This window comes from Falco punctatus (genome assembly GCF_963210335.1).
Source record: "Falco punctatus genome assembly, chromosome: 13".
Lineage (NCBI taxonomy): Eukaryota > Metazoa > Chordata > Aves > Falconiformes > Falconidae > Falco > Falco punctatus.
The window spans coordinates 25,475,996-25,495,950 of record NC_137593.1 but is presented as its reverse complement, the minus strand read 5'-3'; the positions used below and the strand labels follow the sequence as shown (position 1 = coordinate 25,495,950).

Here is a 19,955-nt window from a genome sequence, read left to right as displayed (position 1 = left end):
CAAATTTTTCAAAGCACATTTCATATTGAAACCTTGCCCTCACCAGAGAGGCACTGGTGGTGGGTGGGAGCCAGTCTGGTTACAGCACAGAGCTGATATTGTTCAGACATGAGGCTCTGGGGGAAGAAAAACATTTCCTTGCTACGACTGTACAATTCTGCATCTAGCGGTAGGTACCTGATGGGAGCTCTTTGTGCTGCTTCAGTATACATAGCTTGGGTCCTTAGAGCATCCGCAGCGTATCAAGTTCCTCAACATTATATTGAAGAATCCCAATGTTTTCCCACAGCATCATACTCTGGTTTGTGTTTAGTTTTCCCATAATGTTGTCTGCCCTTCCATGTAAATATCAAGAAAGAGGGTGGGAAAAGGTTGGGATTTTCCAGATGGGTTATTAGAGGGGAGCTTAAAATGCTGTAGGAAGTGATATTCTCTTGAAGCCACAAGGGAAGGTTAAGCACGAGGTCACTGTGAGCTCTCTAGCACTCAGTACATAAAATGGTGTGACACAACTGTGCGTAAGCTTTGCCACTGAAGCTAATTGCCCCAGGCCAGCCCCACGCTGGGGACCGGGCGGGCTGTGCCTGCACTGACACAGCGTGTGTGCATCGGCTGTGGCAGCGCTGAGCTCCGTGCTCAGCCTGCCCTGGCATTTGAGGCCAGCTTGTGCCAACTGGGACACCTGGCTGTGTTCCTCTGCCCCCCCCCCACCATTATTACTCAATTTATTGATATACTTATCTTTATTAGGTGCAGTGTTTTAAAATTTAATTACATTAACTGCAGCATTACAGCACATGGGGTTCTTGAGGTTGTTCTTCTTTTGTTCTTTTTTTTTTTTTTCCCCCCATGAGAACAGTTTGTGTAAGAAGCTTTGAGATGCCTTTGCAGAAGATATATCATATTAGGATTGGATGAGGAACTACTTTTTCTTTTCTCTTGCTTTCCAGGCACTTTGCAGCCTTTTTTCTCCCCATATAATTCAGCCCCAGTCACAGCATGTGAGCAGTTTTCATCTGTAGACTTGTTAGCTTTGCTTCTCCAGCTTTCAATCTTTGCTGTTTTTTCCTATGACCTGCTGCTTGTTTGGCAGCTTTGGGTCAATGTTTTAAGGGTGGTTCCAGTCACCTGGACTGCACAAGTTCATAAGAGAACAGCTGTTTTGAGTGTGTTTTCTTGTTGTTCCCAGGCTGGTGAATTGCCGCTGCTGCCAGCTTATAGCCCTTCTGGGTGTGAGATGTATGTTGTGCCCAACCTTTGGATATGAACAGTGACAGAAAGAGTAAGATCATTTCCCACAGTATTGAGAATCATGGATTTGATTCTGATAACTTTTCTTTTTCAAAAATTAAAAATTGGATGAAACTAAAGGCTTACAGGGTTTATTTCAGTTTCTGTCCTGCTGTAAGGACAAAGTGGGGAAGGAGAACATGGAAAGAGCTTTAAGAGGGAAAAGGAAACCTTTTCACCTTGTAGTCTTTTTCAGCTGTCCTTGTATTTCCAATGCGTCCGGTAAGCTGCTTTTTTTAGAGGATGCTTTTTCTGAAGCTTAGGAAGAAAAACTTACCCCATCCTTTCTATTGAGGCGATCTCCCAGGGTGGAACTACTGTTTGAGAGCGCTGTCCTTCCGTTAAGAGCCAGTAGTGACATGCAGAACAGGGCTGTAAGCAAACTTAGTTCCCTTTACTCCTTCTCCCCAGGAGGCAATACTTCAGCTATCAGCGCAGGAAGATAGCTGCCATATTGCATTCTCTTCATTTTGTCACTCAGGACATTGTAACTTTAGCAATCTAAACTTAGATTTTTAGCCTTGGTTCCCAGCAAGAAGAGGGGGCATGTTTAAAAGCGGATGTATGCTCTCCTAAAACAGATAAACAGATGTTTGGATGAGGTAAAATCACCCTCAGGAAAAAGCTTTTCTTTCCCCACTGACTGTAGAGAAAGCAGTAGACAGACTAGCTTTGACCATCTTCCAAAAAGCTATGTTTCGCCTAATTTCGGATACTTTTCTCACATTTAGTAACCTTCTAGGTTGTTGTCGATGCATCCAGGAGTCCCTCTGAAGCAACGCTGGTGATATTCATTTGCACCTCAGGTTACAGGATGAGAGGAAAACGAAATACCTTTTCATGATACTCTCGAGATGAGGTTTCTTCCTGGTTCTGTACTCCAGTAAAAAGTACCACTGCTGGTTTCATTGTGTGTCTCCTCCACCCAAAGCTCAACACACGCATTTCTGAGTTAACAGTGGTTTTTTCAACTTCACTTTTAGATAAGTAAGAAACAAACAGAGAATTTCAAAGTGAAAAAAAAAACCACCAAAAAAAAAAAGGATTTAGGCAAGCTTTTCTCCCTGTTCTCTCATGTACTTTGCAAAACTTCTCTAGCTTCGGAAAAGTTAGGGACAAAAGAAAAATGAAATGCCACCTTCTGCCACTAACTTATTGAAGTTGGCAAAGCTTTGAAAATGGAAAAGGTGAGGCAGGAGGAGGAGAACGGTAAGGAGAACATGAAAGAAATAGTTTCTGCCAAATTTTTATTGCACTGAGATGAAGAAGGAGAAAATGCAGGAGGAAAAATGTTTAAAAAACAAGTGGAAATGTCATTCCTCTCTCCTCTCCTCTTTCTGAAGTGGTCTTGCAAAAAGCTCATATTAGAAGAAAAATTTGATAAAATAGTTTTATCTTTTTTTACCTACTTGTGTCTGCTGTCATGTTAACAGAATAACAGGGCAGCAGTTGTATTTGTATGCTGCTGCAGATAAGACGTATGTATTTTTAATGATTTTGGCATGTTCCTCTACTACATCTCAGGTCATGTTACTGTTGTATTTGGAACACAATGACTTAGCAAAACAAAGAAGTCGTCCATCCTTTTATGTGTCTCAGTGGGGAATGCTGCCATACTCAATATTCTTTTTTATCTCTCTTACGAGTTTTTCTGTGTGTTGGATACCTTGGCAAACACTGTCCTGTTCTGGAGGGAACTAAAAGCATCAACAATTCAACTAAATTCAACTATTTCAGTCTAACTGCCATACTGGGCAGAAATAACTTGAATAATTGGGTGAATCATAATGCTGGCACTGCAGCTGTCTAGATGAATTCAGTTGCGATAACATTCAGCCAGCTAGTTCGAAACATGCCCCTGGAATTGGCAACTAAATTCACAGAGATTTGTACGGAGAGCAGTGTAGTTCAAGGGTGAAGTTCAAAGTTTTCATCCTGGTTTTAGGGTAGCAGTGCTGGACTTCCACTTTCCCAAGCACAAGTTTGGAATTTGCAACTTGTAGAGACTGGATGGACCACTGTGTCTCACTGTTGTCCTCTCTTGTCCAGTCCAGCTATCTTTGCTCCCTGCTCCACTGTCTTTCCTGAAAGACTGCAAACACCACAAGATGCTTTTTGTATTAGGACACCTTTCAAAAATCAAGTATTTAATTTACTTGGGATCATAGTAAAAAGAAAGGGTAAAATAATGCACAGAACCAGACACTGTTTTGTATAGACACCTCTTCCCTGTCTGTTAAAGTGAGGTTTCCCTGGCCCACATACCATCTAGAATTTTGCCTGTAAGATGTACTGCATACAACATTTCCCCTTCTAAGAGTCCAGTCTTGGGGGGTGTGTATTAATGCATCTCTTTTATTAAGTCCCAGGCTGAAGTGTATCCACTTTTCTTTTTGAGTTCCCAAGCACAGAATTTTGCATTTTTCAGATCAAAGATTATATTCATTCAGTAGCTAAAACATAAGAACAATTATTATACTTGCATTTGCCATCTTGTTTCAGTTTTGATAGAACAATGGTAAACAACAAGATCTGAAAATTAAGTATAGGGCCGATGTTTTTCACAATAACGAGACTCTAACTCAACATGCTAATTTTAATGGGTTATCCTGGATAACTTAAAGTCATTACTTATATCTAGAGACATGTATCTGTCTAAGTTCAGGTTTTTTAGTGTAAACTGAGGTGGATTTTTGAAAAATTTTGGCCAGTGAGAACAAGATCCAGTTGTAATCCAAGACAACTAAAATTTTAAATGTGTATGTTGCATCTACTGCATGAATCACTCTGGAAAACAGTGTGATGCTATCGATAATCAGTTGTATTACTGTCATCTTTGTGTTCTCTGAATTTTTTATTAATTTACTTTTCTCCACAGTCAGAATAAAAATGCATTAATTTAACAAGCATAATCCTAAATAGCACGTTCTTCCAGGGTGGTGGGTAGAGTGTGCTAGTTCTATAATGATCTACCGCAATTGAGGATTACTGTTCAATTGTTTTTCTTCTAAAGAGGACAAAAATATCAGCAATGACAATTTTTATTCTCTTTGAATGAGTTCTGCTTGGAACGTGACTCATCATTGAAATAGAAGGAGCTTCTCAATTCAGAGTCCCTAAACAGTGTCACAGGAGATACAGAACAATAATGTTTTTGAAATCTTGAAATTTTTTCCCAAAAGAGCTGTTTTTTTTCTTGAAGTTTGTAAGCATGAAAGGGAAGAATGAGCTTTGTATCTGATAAACCCTGTTTTGTGATAATGATATTGTGGCAAAGCAGTACCTCTGCTATAGGAAATAATTTTGTTGATAATCTGCCTCTAGACCAAGTGTCATCATGCTTTTGCTGAAAACACCACTCTTTGCAAATATTCATCAAGCATTTGTACCAAGCAAACCCCAAACCTTTACCAAGTGTTGTGAGAATAAGCACACTTAAGTGAATTTCTATTTTCTTTGAACAGTACAAGCAACTACCCCGATTCTTCTTGATATCTACTTGTACTCATATTGATTTGATTTTATAAGCCTTCCCTATAATTAGAAATTCTTTCTGTGCACAGAGGAAGTAACCATATGCAGATTGTAATCCTTTAGTGTATGCTGTGTCTGGCAAAACTCTTGGAAGATTTTCTGAAGTGTGTTTCTAAAGCATTAGAGAACTGTCCTTTCCAGAGAGTATTTCAAACATTTCTGGGTCTGGGGAGCTTAGACTTAAATTGCTTTTTCACTTCATTTTATTGAGTAAAGGTTCTGTGCCCTTCTGTCTTCGGGGACTATAGCCATATTTCTAGTAGACAGATAATTGTAGGTGCTATTTATGTCAGGTTGTACTCAGTGGCTATCTTCCAGGAGGTTTTGCTGAAGTGATGTTATCCCTCACACAAAAACTTCAGCAGTTCCCTGGCTAGCTTGTCTTCAGGATTAAGAGAGGCTTGACCCTTGTTAAGGGCTGGTGTGAAAGGATAGCTGATAGTCTTTGGCATCACGCTTTGTGATGATTTAGAAGTATCTGGCAAGAATATCACAATGTTTATACTTCTGTCTCAAACTTGAGGAGAAGGGATTAAGACAGTCAAAAAAAATGCCGTATGTTCAAACTCAGCCCTAAAAGGCTGGTCCTATTTTATGAGTAAATTTAAGCCTTTGTACAGTGGAGTAGCTTATTTGTCAAAGCCATTGGACTGTCATGTTGGAGATCTTGGTTATTTTCTCTGCTAGATTGCAAGGTTTTAAAATGATGTTGAGGGAGACCACCTCTATTTCCACCCATGAAACAGGAGCAATACTTGTTTTCTGTCATTGCCTGCTGGTTTCAAGACAAGGTTTTCAGAAATATGGTTTGTCATCTATTCCTGTACTTACTACCATGTCAATGGCAGGTTTCTCTTTAATAAGTGATAGGGGAGATAGGTCAGTGCTAAATGCTCTCAAAAAAAACCCAGAATGGTACAGGAAGGAGAGAAATTCCTATGCTTACAAACATTTAGAGCTTAATAAAATGGGTCCCTGATTTTGGTTGTGCACTGAAAAAAGCTTCTTTATAATGCCACAGACCTAGTAAAGAAGCATCTTGGTTCATGGACAAATTTTGTACATCTTAATGATACTTTCCTTTAAAGGATTGCTGTAGAGACTTAGGAAGTAGGAAACGGATCATTGCTGAAAGCTTTCCTTGTGCACCAGAAATTGGTGCTGTCACATTCAGCTGTGTTGAAATTCTTTCCAAACAATTTGGGCATCTTAAAGAGAAAATAAAAATAAAGATCACATTATCCACCTGTGTTTTAATCTTTCTTCCCCTTCATGCATTTAACTTATTTTTAAAAATGAGTTATGTAGTTAGGCAAATTCCTTTTTCCCTTCGTAAGCAACTGGATGGCTCTTTTTGCTACTGATTCATGGTTTCATTATTGAAATGGCAGCCTAATCACAGGACTGAGAGCCAACTGTTTGGTGTTGCAAAATGAAATGTTCAGCTGAACAGTGATGTTTTAAATGAGAAATATTACTATGGCAGCTTGAAGTTCAGCTGTTACAGAAGAAAAGGGGAATGGTTGATTCCTGCTTTCTTCCCCTCTGTTACTTCCCGTTACCTCACTGACACTCTCAGAATCAAGTTGTGCAGCAACCTAATTTTGTATCAGATCTTTCATTTCACTCCTTGCCATTATTTAGGATCTAGTTGCAGCTGCATTGTGTATGCTTAACAAATAAAAGCTTTCAGAGAACATCATTCAATTCCCACCTCCTGCTAAGGGTTTTCGAAGTGTAATACATCACAGAATCAAAATGACTTTCACTAAAAGTTCATGCTGTTTAAATCACACCAAATGTTATATTGAGCTGTAGCATACATAATTCATGTATCATTAACAGCTTCTACAAGTCTTTGGCTGCATGGCATACCAATGAATCAGAATGTGTGGATATTTTTTGATACCTGCCTTTACTTAAATTGTATTTAGAAGCAACAGCATGTAATTGTACTAACTTGGAAAATCAAACAGGCATGTAATAAATTTTGGGTTGTGACTGACATGGTAAAGTAAGTCTCTTTCCTGATGTTGAGTAAGCAAGCTGTTTTAAACAGGAAAGACTCAATAGTTCTGTGCTGCTATTAGTATTATAAATAAAAATCCATTTTCATTGGTTATACTGTGAGAATTCTCCTGCAGCCACTTGATTCATTACATGGTTGATGGATCAATAGTGTCCTTTAGTAAGTAAGGCCGTGTCTGTTTGGTCAGTTTGAATCTGTTTCACAAGATGCTGGCTTGGACAAGGGAACATGGTCAGGAAGATGGCCGTGGGATTACTGATGTGTTAGCCTCTTACTTATGCCCCAAAGAGATGCTTGTCTTCCAACAATGCTCACAGCTCAATGATTGCATATGTCTGTCATTCCTACCATTATCCTCCTTCTGTCACACAAGTGTCAAAGGCTTCAATTTAAAAGATCTGTGAGTGCCAACTGGAGTGCTCTGAAGCTGGAAAAATCCCTGTGTCAGGTTTAGGAGCACGGTGCAGCCCTGACTGCATCAGAAGCTCAGCTCTACCTGCGTGAAGGGACTGTAATTCTGTTCAAGCATCTGAAGGCAGTGATATATCCTGTATGGCTCAGTACAGGAGGATGTTAATCTGATTGCAATAATGGTGCGGGAGAGCCCATAGACAATAGAACTACCTTCCAACAAAAAGAAGTGTTCTGCCAAAATTAGGGGAGACTGTACCTTGCAACTGGTAATCTTGTGCTGGGTATGTGAACTTGATGACTAGGAAGTGGAGGTGGCCAAGGTCTTGCAAAACGCATGTTCTTCTAAAGCGGGATTACGAATGTTGATTGTAGCTCCTGACCAATTGACAAACAAGTAGGTTAGAGGTTTCGTATTCAGAAATGTGACTTTTCTAGTAAGTGTATTCAGCCCTTAGTCATTGTTATACCAATTTATTTAAGCAAAATTTGAATTTAAATATATATTTAAAGTAGATTTCGACCCCAGGTGCTTGTCTGTATACTTGTATTTAACAGTCTTTAATAATAGATTACAACCTGGGAAACTTTTTGACTGGTTACCAGGAGGCAATTATTTTCCAAAATGATGGCATATATCAATCTTCAGATTGCATGGGAAACAGCCCCAGAACTGGATGACTTCTCAAAATTAAGTGGTCGGCACTTTGCAATTGGTGCTGTTTTAACCTAGCCTGTACTTGGTCTTTCATTGTGATTGCTGCTGGAAGTATGGTGTTCACTTTCAAGAAAGTACCTGTCTACCCTAGCTGACCTTTTTTTTTGATTTTTAGGACATCCAAGAACTGAACAATCAGTAAAGATTCCTCAGAAAAGCACAGCTTCTAACTCTACTTGTTATGCCTGAGAGTTCCCTGCTTCTTCTTAGGACTTAACTTCCAATGAACTCAAAGTTGCAGTGTGAAGGATGTGCAGATCTTGGTTTCCCATTACGGTAGCTATGAGACAAGCAGCCCTGATCTCACCATTAGCTCACTGGTCATCTTGTTTGGGTGGCATTGGGTTTGTTGCCTTGGTTTTCCTGCTAGGCTTTCTCCAGTTTGCTTACCTTTGGGACAGAATTTGACTATGAGAATTAGCACGTCTCTAACTGTAGCTAGCACACAGACATTTGTGGGGACTGCATCGTCCCGCAGGACACTGGGTACTGATGACCCATCACCACCTTGCGATGAAGGTTATGTCTGAGACAAAGCTGCACAGAACTTTAAGGGATGTTTTCCTGAGTGGACAAGTTGGTGAGTTAGAAAGCATTAATCTAGCTCACAAAAACCCAAATGTGCCTAGTGCAGATGCGCCTACATGCGAACCAGTAATTACATACCCGTGTGATCCGCTGGGCATAGAACATAAGGTGGCTGTGCAGTAAAACCTCAGATGGTCCTGGTATTAACCCACAAATTGTTTACTTTTGTGAAATGGCCACTCAGAAAATGGCCACACCTAGAAAAATAATAAACTATTAAAAATGTCGGTACCTTCTAAGTCAGAAAAGGCTTATGCCAGTTTATTTGTCCCTAAAGCTTCATGCTTTTAAAGAGCAACTGAATGAGCATCCCTCTGAGTCTGGGCAGAACAGAGCAGCTGCACTCCGTCCTTTCACTGTAGGGTCTTTGCTCCTTCTTTCCATTGAAATGTGGTTAAATGAACTGGAGCAAATTATACTCACCCTAGCAAGAAATGTGTGTGTGTGGGAAATTACCTGATTAAAAATTGTTTTAATTAAATATCAGGACCTACCAGATATTTTTACCAGGTATCTGCAGCATAACGTGAAAAATGGAGAATGTCCCTGTGAAAAATGGTATAGTTTTAATATCATTAAAAAATAATGTAACAGTCATGTTATTATTTAATTTACCTTATTATTTAATTTACCTTAAATTTGAGAGTCTTTCTTTTAATGCTGATGTACCACTGTTTATAACCAGGAAAAATTATGCAGTAAAATAAGAGCTAGGAAGATATCGAGAGGTGAAGCTGCAGGGGCTGTATGAACCATGCCTAAGAGCGGTGTGTTCAGAGCTGTGGGCATTTCTAGTGTGACTTTTGTGCGCAAGGCAGTAGCCCTCTTGGGCACTGAACTATTTATTCAAGTTCTGATGTTCTGACTTTTCTCTGCCTGATTCAAACCATATTTAAGTCAGGTCTGCTTAAAGCTGCAACGAGGTGTAACTGATTTTGCTGTCAGTAAAAACAGATCTACTCAACTCCGGCGCCTGGAGAGCCGGAGAACATGTCCTGCACCGCTCTGTGTGCGGCTGCGCTAATGCAGAGGGCAGCGCTGCCCACACAGCAGCAGGTCAATGGCTAAAGGGGTCGCAGAAGGCAGAGAATACACCTGAAAATGCTGTTATCTTCTCGCTAGTTAGCTTTGTTTTACCTCCACCTGTTTGGCTTTCTAGTTATTTTTGCTGTAAGCAAACAGACGACATGGTAATGAGTTCGCTGTCTGGTTGGTTACTGCTGAGATCTGTGATTACCACTTTAGAAGCATCATCTCAGAATTTAAATGAGTCTTTAACTGTAGGAAAGTACAGTAGCTATCTGCATACAGGTGTGTGTACAAATACAAAAGGGTTTTAAAATGTTTTGAGGAACAGCTCCTAAAGATACAGCAGTGTCTTTAGGACACTAAAGGCTGCGGCATTACCTGGCCTAGCTGGGCGTGAGCTCCCACGGTATATCCCTAGTGTAAAACATACTTAGTATTTAGATAAAAATAACATTTATTAGTAAATGTTAATCAAATGTTAACCAAATTCTCTATAGTTTTCACACAGAATTTGTTTTTTCTTGCCAGCGGCAATGCGTGCCTGTATTTTAAAGATGGGGAGAAGCTAACTAGGGGTTTGCAGGATTAGCTACAAGAATACATTTGTGTGCTGAGGTGCTGCCTGCCCTGAGGACCTATAGTTTTAAAGGCTGGGGGAGGTGGGGAGGAGAAAAGGAAGCATTTGTGTTCATTGTATAGTTTGTGTCTTCATCGGCTTTGGATTGGGTTGCATGAGTGAGAGTAGAACTAGGATTTTTGTGTGATTTGGAAAGGTCAGCCTTCCTCTTCCAGCCCTGATATTCGGGCAAGCTTGCTTGCATGCTTGATCACAGAATTATTTTCAGCTCAGTTTCTCCTTTCTTTTGGTGTTTGAAGGAACTTGCCCCAGCTGCAAAAAAAACTTAGTGGTAAAAGGAGTGGAGGCATTTTCAGCTAGCAGGCAAGTCCCTTCTGATTTTTTTCTGCAATATCTGCCTCTGCGTGTCTGCACATGTGTGTGTGTGTGTTGTGCTTGGGGAGTGGCTTGTGCTGAGAAATCAAAAGTTTGCCAGGAAAGTAATGCAGGTGTCTGGGAAATGAAGGTAAGTGTCCCAGTGATGGACTTGTCTTTCCTCAAGTACCTTTTGCGGTCCTGTGGGATTTTTAGACTGGAATTTCAAAAACACTGGTACTGTGAACCCCACTAATGGAATTTTCTCATTTTCAACAATAACAATCCCTAAATCTTAGGCAGATGAGAGTCAGGGGTAGGCATTTCTTTATTGTGAAGGCGATCAGCCTCTAGAGCTGTTTGAGCCTGGACCCAGTGCTGTTGCCATATGTTGTAGTAGGCTGACACTAGTCTTAAATGTGTGGCTTTGGGCTACATGTGTGTTGTTATTAGTGTATGTTATTAATAAAATACATTATTCATGAGGGCTAGTGTGCTCAGATATGAGGAAGAAATTCTCCCCCGTGAGGGCGGCGAGGCGCTGGCCCAGGCTGCCCAGAGCAGCTGTGGGTGCCCCATCCCTGGCAGTGCCCAAGGCCAGGCTGGATGGGGCTGGGAGCAGCCTGGGCTGGTGGGGGGTGTCCCTGCCCGTGGCAGGGGGGTGGGACTGGGTGATCATTAAGGTCCCTTCCAACCCAAACCGTTCTGTGGCTCTCTGATCAGCATGGCGTGTGCTTTGCAGCAAGCAGCGTGGCCACACAGCCACCCACCTCCCTTCCCACCCATGTGGGACACCAGCCACTGCTGTAGCAGGGCTAGCAAAGCAGCTGCCTTGGGGGCACATGGGGACAGGCCAGCTGGCTGGTGGGAGCAGGACCCCGGGGGGGACCTTTGGTGCTCCTAGTCACTCGAACTGCTGACAGAGCTTTTACAGCGCTTGATGCTGTGGTCAGTACTAGGAGGTGTACTTGGAGACAGACTTTCCCTAAAGTTCACTACCCCTGATCTTACTGTTTCACTGTTTGCATTAGGCAGTGATCAAGGACAGCGAGGATACTATAACATGGGAGGAATAGAAAAGCTTTGTGAGCTGGGCTGGACCACCGACACTGGCTGGTTTGAGCCAGTAGCCAGGCCAGCCTCCATATCCCTTAGGGAAAATGATGATGTCCCTTGACTGAAACTGTGTGCTTCCCAGTTACACTGAATCTGCTCCCATGAGCTTCTCCCCCAGCATCATTCCTCGTGCAAAGAAAATGCCTCTCCCTTGACTCAGAGTTGGTACTGTTGTATCTGTGGTGGTTGGTAGTATTTGGAGTTGAGAACAACTTCTACTGGATTTTCTGTGCAGTGGAAGCAGAGAGAGGTGACAGTTTGACCCACAGACTGTGATGGTAATTCCCCCAAACTCCGGCCTTCTGGCAGTTTGGTGACAGAATATTTGGGGATTCAGTGGAGCAGGAGGTTAAATCAGACAACCAAGGAATGGTTTTGGAAGCATAACTCTACCCCAAGATGTTAAGTACAGGCACGGTTGTGATCTGAGAAATTCATGAATGTCACCAACACAATCTGCTGAAGTGATGGCTATAAAATGAAAGATTTAAAGGAGGCAATCATAATGGTTAACAGCGGTATGAAAAAGCTTAAACATGTTCATAAATTTCAATAACTGCTGAGCAATATACTGGATTCATCTAGGAGAGATTTAATTTGAAAAATGCTAAACAGGAGATACAAAGACTGGAAACACAGACATTTCTCCTGAAGATGGAGTCTTTTGGTGAGAAATTTACATTGTACTTCAGCTGAAGTGATATTAAATGCAAGTACAATGTGATAGAAAAGGAATTATAAAATAAATTATAGAGAGAGTTTTTAAATTTGTACATTAAGGAAAAAAGCTTTATTTTGTATTCTCACTTTGGATGGTATTTGTGTCTAGATCTATAAATGACCATACATGCTGAACGAAATGAGATAAAAGATTTTGGTGTCAATTATATAGATATTTAATAGAAAATAAAAATGACTGAAGTCTTACCTTATGGAAGTATAAGCACACATACTTTTGTGCAAGCATCTAGAATATATACATCATTTAAATTAATGCATTCTATTTAGGATACAAATACTTCAAATGAATTTTAAATTTTCTGTGTTTAATTGTATTCTGAGGCAGAACCTTTCATTGCACATATTTTTAGCAAGATGCATCGGTGCAGTAAGATTTTTGAAATGGTGAATACCTTCTTTGTGTTGCTAATTGCAGCTGTGCAGTCTGCAAATGAAGGATATCCAGCATCTGATTTCCAATTTCAATCACTTTATTCCTGTTGATAAACAGCCCTTATCTTCTTCCCACACACCAGATAGGATTTTACATTATTTTATAAATGTGAATTTTCCATTGTGCTTCAGCATATTGTTAGCAAGCTTCAGCTTTATTAAAAAGAAATAGAAACACAGAATTTGGAAACTTTCTCCTCATTCAAGTGACTTATTTTCATATGCAGTAATGCTGCTTGCAGTAATGATTTAAATTAATGAAGGTTGTGTGGTCTGAAGCAGCAATACTAGTGATTACCATCTTCTGATCTAAACCCTGGTGCACCCTTATCTCAGTCAGAGCACCAGCCCACTTCGGATGGGAGTGGAAATGATCACAGCTCCGACTGCACTGTGGTTCTTCTGAACTGGGGGCCTGAATTTCAGAAAGGTGGAGCACCAACTACCCCGGTTCAAACTGCTGCTTGGCAGGTGTGTTGAACATCCCAAGCCCTAGTGTCCTCATTTCTTGTGTTATGGTCACAGGAAGATGGCGAATGCTTATGAGCAACCAGCTTGATCTGGGTTTCTGCCTGTGATGGAGGTACGTTCTGCTGTATATATCCAACCCCATCCAAGAAGCAGCACAATCCTATAGATCAGTGTGTTGCTTATGGAAATGCCACCTCAGAAGTGCTTTAGGAGCTGAATCAGTCTTTTGAAGTCATACGAGAGCTGACTTACAAGATTTTGGGGGAACATCTAAGTAGGCACCCTTGTAACAACCTGTAGGTTTGGAACACCGAGGACCTTTCTTTAAAGCAAAATGTTTGTGTTTTCATCTTGTGCCTGCTTGTAGTAGGTAAAAATACACAGGGATTTTTGGACTTTGGGCTAAATTTCACTGTCTGTCCTTGCTAGTTTGATGTATCTCCTTGATCCCTGGCATACACTAAAGTGCACACTTTTAGCTGAGAGTGGAGGCCAGAATGGCTGAAGTTACAAGGCAGGTACCTTTGGCACCAGCGCAGGGAGAGCAAGGCAAAGGGAATTTCCCTTTCTGTGATCACCAAAAGCTACTCGTAAATTCTGGAAGTCATGAGTTCCCCTCAACTGAAACAGAACGTGCTCTCCAAGTTTGATTATTGAAGGAAGATGGCAACAAAAACACGTGTTAGAGAGTTTGGAAAGAGGAAATACAGCTACTGGCAGAAGAGTGATTAACCTAGCAAGGAGCTCAATACCAATGTTTAATTCTCAAGATAGGTTACATTTCTGCCATGACACTTTTTATACTGAATGGCTTTACTGGTGCAGTTCCATTTGCTTCACAAACCACTCAAAATACAAGGAGATTTCTAGAGGGTGAAAATAATGATTTCCAATAACAGAATGAAATATTTTAGCTGACAAGTTCAGTGCCATGGCTCTGTGAATCCTCCTACATTACCTGCCAAATACCACATCAATTTTGTTTGACTTCATGCAAATCTGGATGGAGAGGAGGGGCCCTTATCTCTGTATACTTACATACACTCTCTCTATGTGTATAAATATTCCCAAACATGTTTGTGCTGGTGTCTTAGCAAAGCATATGGAATTTCACATTGATTTGTGAACTCAATAAAACACTAATGGAGCTGCTGCTTTAGCTTTCAGTCAATTGGGAAAGACTCAGTGATGAAAAGCAGGCAAATTCTGCCTTTGCTGGTCCCAATAGTGCCTTCCTTGTAACTTCAGCCATTCTGTTTTCCACTACCCTCAGATTCCTTTCTCTCATTTGGGAAGCTACGCAAACTCATTCATGATACAATTCAGAAATGAATTCTATCTCACTCCATCTGATACACTTTATTTATTTCTAAGCACAGCTCTCTAAAAGGGAAAACAAGCTACGCAATTCCATACATAATGTGTACACCTACAGTGCTGTAAAATGCTTCATCAGGAAGAGATGGGGAGCATTGCTCTTCTCTCCTTTTTATTCTGAAATGAATTGTACTGCTTTCAACAGCCTACACATGCAGATTTGTTATCCCTGTGCTCTGCTGAAAATGATCTGCATTATATGTGTTTTATGTGTGCCTGAGGGTACATCAGTGATGCCTTACACTGCTGTTTAGGGCGCAACCTCAAGACACCTTGATATTCAGAATCAAGTCCTATTATAATAGAAGTCACCTGCTTCCAAAGAGCTTTTCATTGCCATGTACTTTTTACAAACAATTTTGTTATATTGTTAATCCAGTCACTGCTGGAGCAGTTGTTTTTGTAGTAAAATTATGCTATATCACAGCACAGTTGACTGATTGTCACAGGCAGTAGCTAAAGAAGAAAGTTAAAACAAGCAAAAATCTACCTGCAATGTAGATAGTGATCAGAATTACTGACCTTGACCTCATTTGTGAGAAGCTGTGAGATGTCTAATGGCAAATTGTATCTTCCTGACTCAGTATCAAATTGTTGGTTTTTTTTTTTTTTTTCAAAAAAACCCAAAACCAACACCCTATATATACAGCGGCATGATTCCCTCACATGCTGCACACAGGTGTTTGTGCAATAGTGAATTCAGGATATGTGCTACCCATTGAATTTGTGCCATAGTGAATATAGGATACATGCTATCCTACGCTTCTTCCAACACGCATAAGCCAGCTTTTCTCTCCAGAAGCTGGAGGAAGCAGCAAGCTGGTTTGTTAGCGTTTGGGGTTTTTTTTGAGGAGGTGTGAATAAAAACCAAACCAAAGCCATGCAGCAGTGAGCGTGGGCCAGTGTGGGGGCTGTAGTTACTGAGGTGTAGGGGAAGGTGTGCTTATCGCTGGACTGAGTGCAGGGCTCTGCACAGCAGCTGACTGCTTTCAGAGGTTTGACGTAAAGCTCTCAGCAGAGGTCATGGGTAATCATAGATTCATTTATATTGGAGGCTGGAAAAGAACTTTAAGATCGAGTCCAATCATTTTGACCTAACATTGCGAAGCCCAACACTAAACCATGTCCCTAAGTGCCACATCTACACGTCTTTGAAACACCTCCAGGGGTGGTGACTCCACCACCTCCCTGGGCAGCCTGTCCCGATGCCTGACCACTCTTTCAGTGAATCTTTTTTTTTTTCCCAATACCCAACCTAAACCTCCCCTGGCACAACCTGAGGCTGTTTCCTCCTTGTTATGTGGGAGAAGAGCCCGAGCCTGACCTGCCTGCAGCCCGGCCTGCCCAGCCCCCCTGCAGAGCCCCCTGCCCCCCAGCAGCTCAGCTCCCCCCAGCTGGGTGCCCCCTGCCCTGACTGAGGGGGCACTCGCTCCCCTCGCCCAGCCCGGCGGTGCAGACACGCAGCAGGACGGGCCCCGGCGCTGAGCCCTGGGGAACCCCCCCGTGTGCCCGGCGCCAGCGGGATGTGACTCCATTCCCCACCGCTCCCTGGCCCGGCCGCCCCCCAGCTCCTGACCCCGCGCAGAGCCCCCCCGGCCCGGCCGGGAGCAGCCGGTGGCTGCAGGAGATGCTGTGGGGACGGTGCCAAAGGCTTCGCTCCAGCCCGGGCAGCCACCACCCGCAGCCTGTCCCTCACCCGTCAGGGGGGTCACCTTGTCCCACAAGGAGATCAGGGCAGCCAGGCAGGACCTGCCTGCCAGAACCCCGCGCTGGACGGGCCTGACCCCCCGGCTGTCCTGCACGTGCTGGGTGATGGCGCTCAGCACCGTCTGCTCCGGCACCTTCCCCGGCACCCAGGGCAGGCTGGCAGGCCCGTAGTGTCCTGGATCCTCCTTCCGGACCTTCTTGTAGATGGACGTCACACTGGCTGACCTCTGGCCTTCGAGGACGTCACACTGGCTGACCTCCAGTCTTCTGGGACCTCTGCAGTTAGCCAGGACAGCTGATAAATGATAGAATGTGGCTCAGTGAGCACTTCTGCCAGCTCCCTCAGCACCCTTGGGTGGATCCTGCCTGGCCCATAGACTTGTGAGTGTCTCAGTGGTGTACCTGGTCATTGACCATTTCCCCTTGGATCATGGGGGCTTCATTCTGCTCCCTGTCTTCCAGCTCAGGGGCTGGGCATCCAGAGAACGACTGGTTTTACTATTAAAGGCTGACAAAAAGAAGCCATGAAGTACCTCAGCCTCTTCTACCTCCCTTGTCATGATGTTTCCCCCTGCATTCAACAGAGGATGGAGATCCTCCTTAGCTCTCCTTTTGTTGCTAATAGAAAGGATTTATAGAAATGGGTTTTATTGTCTTTTACAGCAGTAGTCAGAGTAAGTTTTAGTTGGGCTTTGGCCCTTCTAATTTTCTCCCTGCATAACCTCACAACATGCTTGTAGCCCTCCTGAGCTGCCTGCCCCTTCTTCCACAGGTCATAAATTCTCTTTTTTCCCCCTGATTTCCAGCAAAATCTCTCTGTTCAGCCAGGCCGGTCTTCTTCCTCGGCACATGGGGATGGCCTGCCCCTGTGCCTTTAAGTTCTTCAAGAAGAACTTCTTTTTTTTTCTTGAAGAATATCCAGCCTAATGAAATGAGCCACTGGGTCTAGTCTGACTTCTTCCTAAGTGGTCTAGCACTAAAGTTGCACTTGATGGACTCACAGTTTTTAGATCTAGAGCCAGGCTTTTCACATTTCGGTAGCTGCTAGAAGGACTGTTTTCTGTTGGTTTAAATAGAAGTATCTGTGTGCAGGACACTGTTAAAATAAATGGATTTAGACTGGGAGAAATCCAGACTACTTTTCTGTGTATACGCTGAAGACTATGTCTTGTGATATTTCCTTGTGATCGCCCTGTGAGTTGGTGGAGAGGAAGGGTGGCACTCAGAAATGAAACGGATTGTCTAACTGTTGGGTCTGACTTCTCCCCTAGCTGCTTTTCATTGTCTTTTTTCCTTCCTCTAATCATGTTTGTTCATTTTGATCATTTGTTTTCCCCTGGACATAGTCCCCTGTGGGAAACTTTATCAGCTGAGTGAACTGCTGCACACATTTCATTAATGCATAAATGAGCAGGCTGAGAGCATCTTATTGATCACAGATGCTTCGTTATCTGTGGTACCCTTGTTGTGATGCCCTGGGGGATAGGGGGACTTTCTACTGTGAGTCTATATGCTATTTTTTCCCTTCCTTTTTTTTCTTATTTTATGTGCACAAATAATAAAATAAATGTATTGTTATAATTTAGTGTTTTCATACTGTAATCTCTCTTCTCCCTTCTTCCCAGTAGGAATAATGTAGTTCAGATTTTTAATTTCACCTTTAAGGTTATGTGAAGGCTTCTGATTTTGTTCTGTACTCATACTCTTTGCACAAGCAAGCCTGGTGCTAGTAACAATGAGATTTTTACAGTCAACATGGAGAACCTGGCAGTGCATTTAATATGTTCAGAGTTTAGAGGCAGTGCAGAGTCTTCAGAAGTCTGCTGGATATTTATTGCTTCTAGGTAAAGAGGATATTTAAAAAAAAAAAATCTATCTCTCTTACTGGTCCCTAGTGTTTGTTGCAAGACCCAAATACCTGCTGGGAAAGAAATATCAAACCTGAAACTCTGTTGATCATTGTCACCAGGAAAAAAAAACTGTTTTCAAAGTGAAAGGTGGACATGTAAAAGCACAGTTTTGTTGATGTCATGGCCTGATTTAGGCTCCATGACCTTTTCCCAAACCTACAGTGGCTTTGAATGTTCCTGAAAATTCTCTTCTAACATCTTGAATCTTCACTGATAAAACTTTAGGCATTAAAAGCCTCCATCTTTCCTTGCTGTTATCTGTTTACCTGACACACTCATCTGCTCTGGGCTTGCTGAGGCCTGCATGGGGTAAACCTGATAGAATCTTTGCAACTGATAAAACTTGCTTGAACTACACTTCCCTGGAGGCAACTTGATGTAAACCAAAGTGAATGCAGAAGTGGACCCACTTCTTACCAATCTCTCTCTTTGAACATGGTTCCTGGTAGCGCTGCTGCTGTAATGGGATAGGGATGGATCTTTGATGTGCAGCACACTTTGCTTTTTCACTGTACTAAAAGCCATGTAAGAATCACACAAATTGCATCTGGTTCATATTTTCAAGCTTGTCCAATTTGCAGGAGCTAGGGGCTGTAATGTTAAAAATGCCAGCATGGGACTCCAGTTGTTGGTATTTGGTTTTGGTAAAGACTCAATTTGCTAGTCTTGATTTGTCTTACTCAGAGTTTAGTTGTGTTAGAGAAATACTCAAAGCCTTGACTTGTATTTTCTAATTAATCTAACTTAAAATCCTCTTTTATATTGCAGATAATGATGGCAGCAATGACAATGAGAAATCATTGCATTCGGTTGCTTTTAGCAACTTTGTTTAAAAGAAGTAATATTAATATGTAAGAAATAGATTTACAATGCAAATGGAGCAAGTTAATACCTAAGTCATATACCCAGCTTCCCAAAATTCAACTCGAAACCTTCAGCTCCAGAATACTGTATCTAGAAAATCAGCTTTCTTTCCAAGTCACTGCTTTACATGGATAGCAGAGTGACCCATTAGTGGGAAGTCAGCATTGGTTCCATGTATATATCACAAAACACATGGTACAGTTCACTTCAGTGTGCACTTTTGCCTTACAATTCTGGTTTTCAGTCCAGAATATTACAAATAAGAACTTCCAAAATGTTGGGTGTACAACACATACAGTATTTCTTTTTCTTTTTTGTTTTTTGTTTGTTTGTTTTCTTTTCAGCCTGTGTTCCTCTTACTACAAAAGAGCAAGAGGACAATCCACAGTGCCAGAGTCTGGCACAAGTGCGGACACAGCATTTCTGTTCATGGCATTTTTGTAAAATATCTTGGTATGTACACATCAGCTTTCTAGAAGCTGTCAGAAAAGGTTTCCAAGTGTAGTAATTGTATACCTTTCACAAGTATACATTAATTTGTTTTGATTTTAAGTTCACTGAGAGGTGAATTTTTCAGTGGGCCTGCTGGTGAACGGTCTTTTCAGTTTGTATCATTCATCAATTTACACGTCACTTAAATATGTCTGTCTTTGACTGCGTTGTACAAATAGAAAATATTAAGTTGAAAGTTTGCCTTGTGAACCAGAATTAAAATTAGCAAAATATACACACTGAAATGTTATGCTTTGCTGTTAAGTCTAGGTATAAAGTGAAAGGTTAATAGAGTATATTCGTAAGTTATATTTA

The 19,955-nt window shown here is 41.8% G+C and overlaps 1 protein-coding gene and 1 long non-coding RNA gene across 3 annotated transcripts in view; one reads left to right on the top strand and one right to left on the bottom strand.

Annotated features, from left to right (window-relative positions):
* LOC308072673 overlaps positions 1-19,955 on the top strand; it is a 302,394-nt gene that overhangs the window by 89,744 nt on the left and 192,695 nt on the right. The window lies entirely within an intron of this gene.
* On the bottom strand, positions 847-18,590 carry LOC308072299 (uncharacterized protein; the record flags this gene model as incomplete). Its single annotated transcript, XM_080408954.1, has 3 exons — positions 847-16,599; positions 16,632-16,776; positions 18,551-18,590. The coding sequence occupies 3 exons, from the start codon at positions 18,588-18,590 to the stop codon at positions 15,783-15,785; spliced, it is 1,002 nt and encodes a 333-aa protein (XP_080265080.1). The 3' UTR covers positions 847-15,782.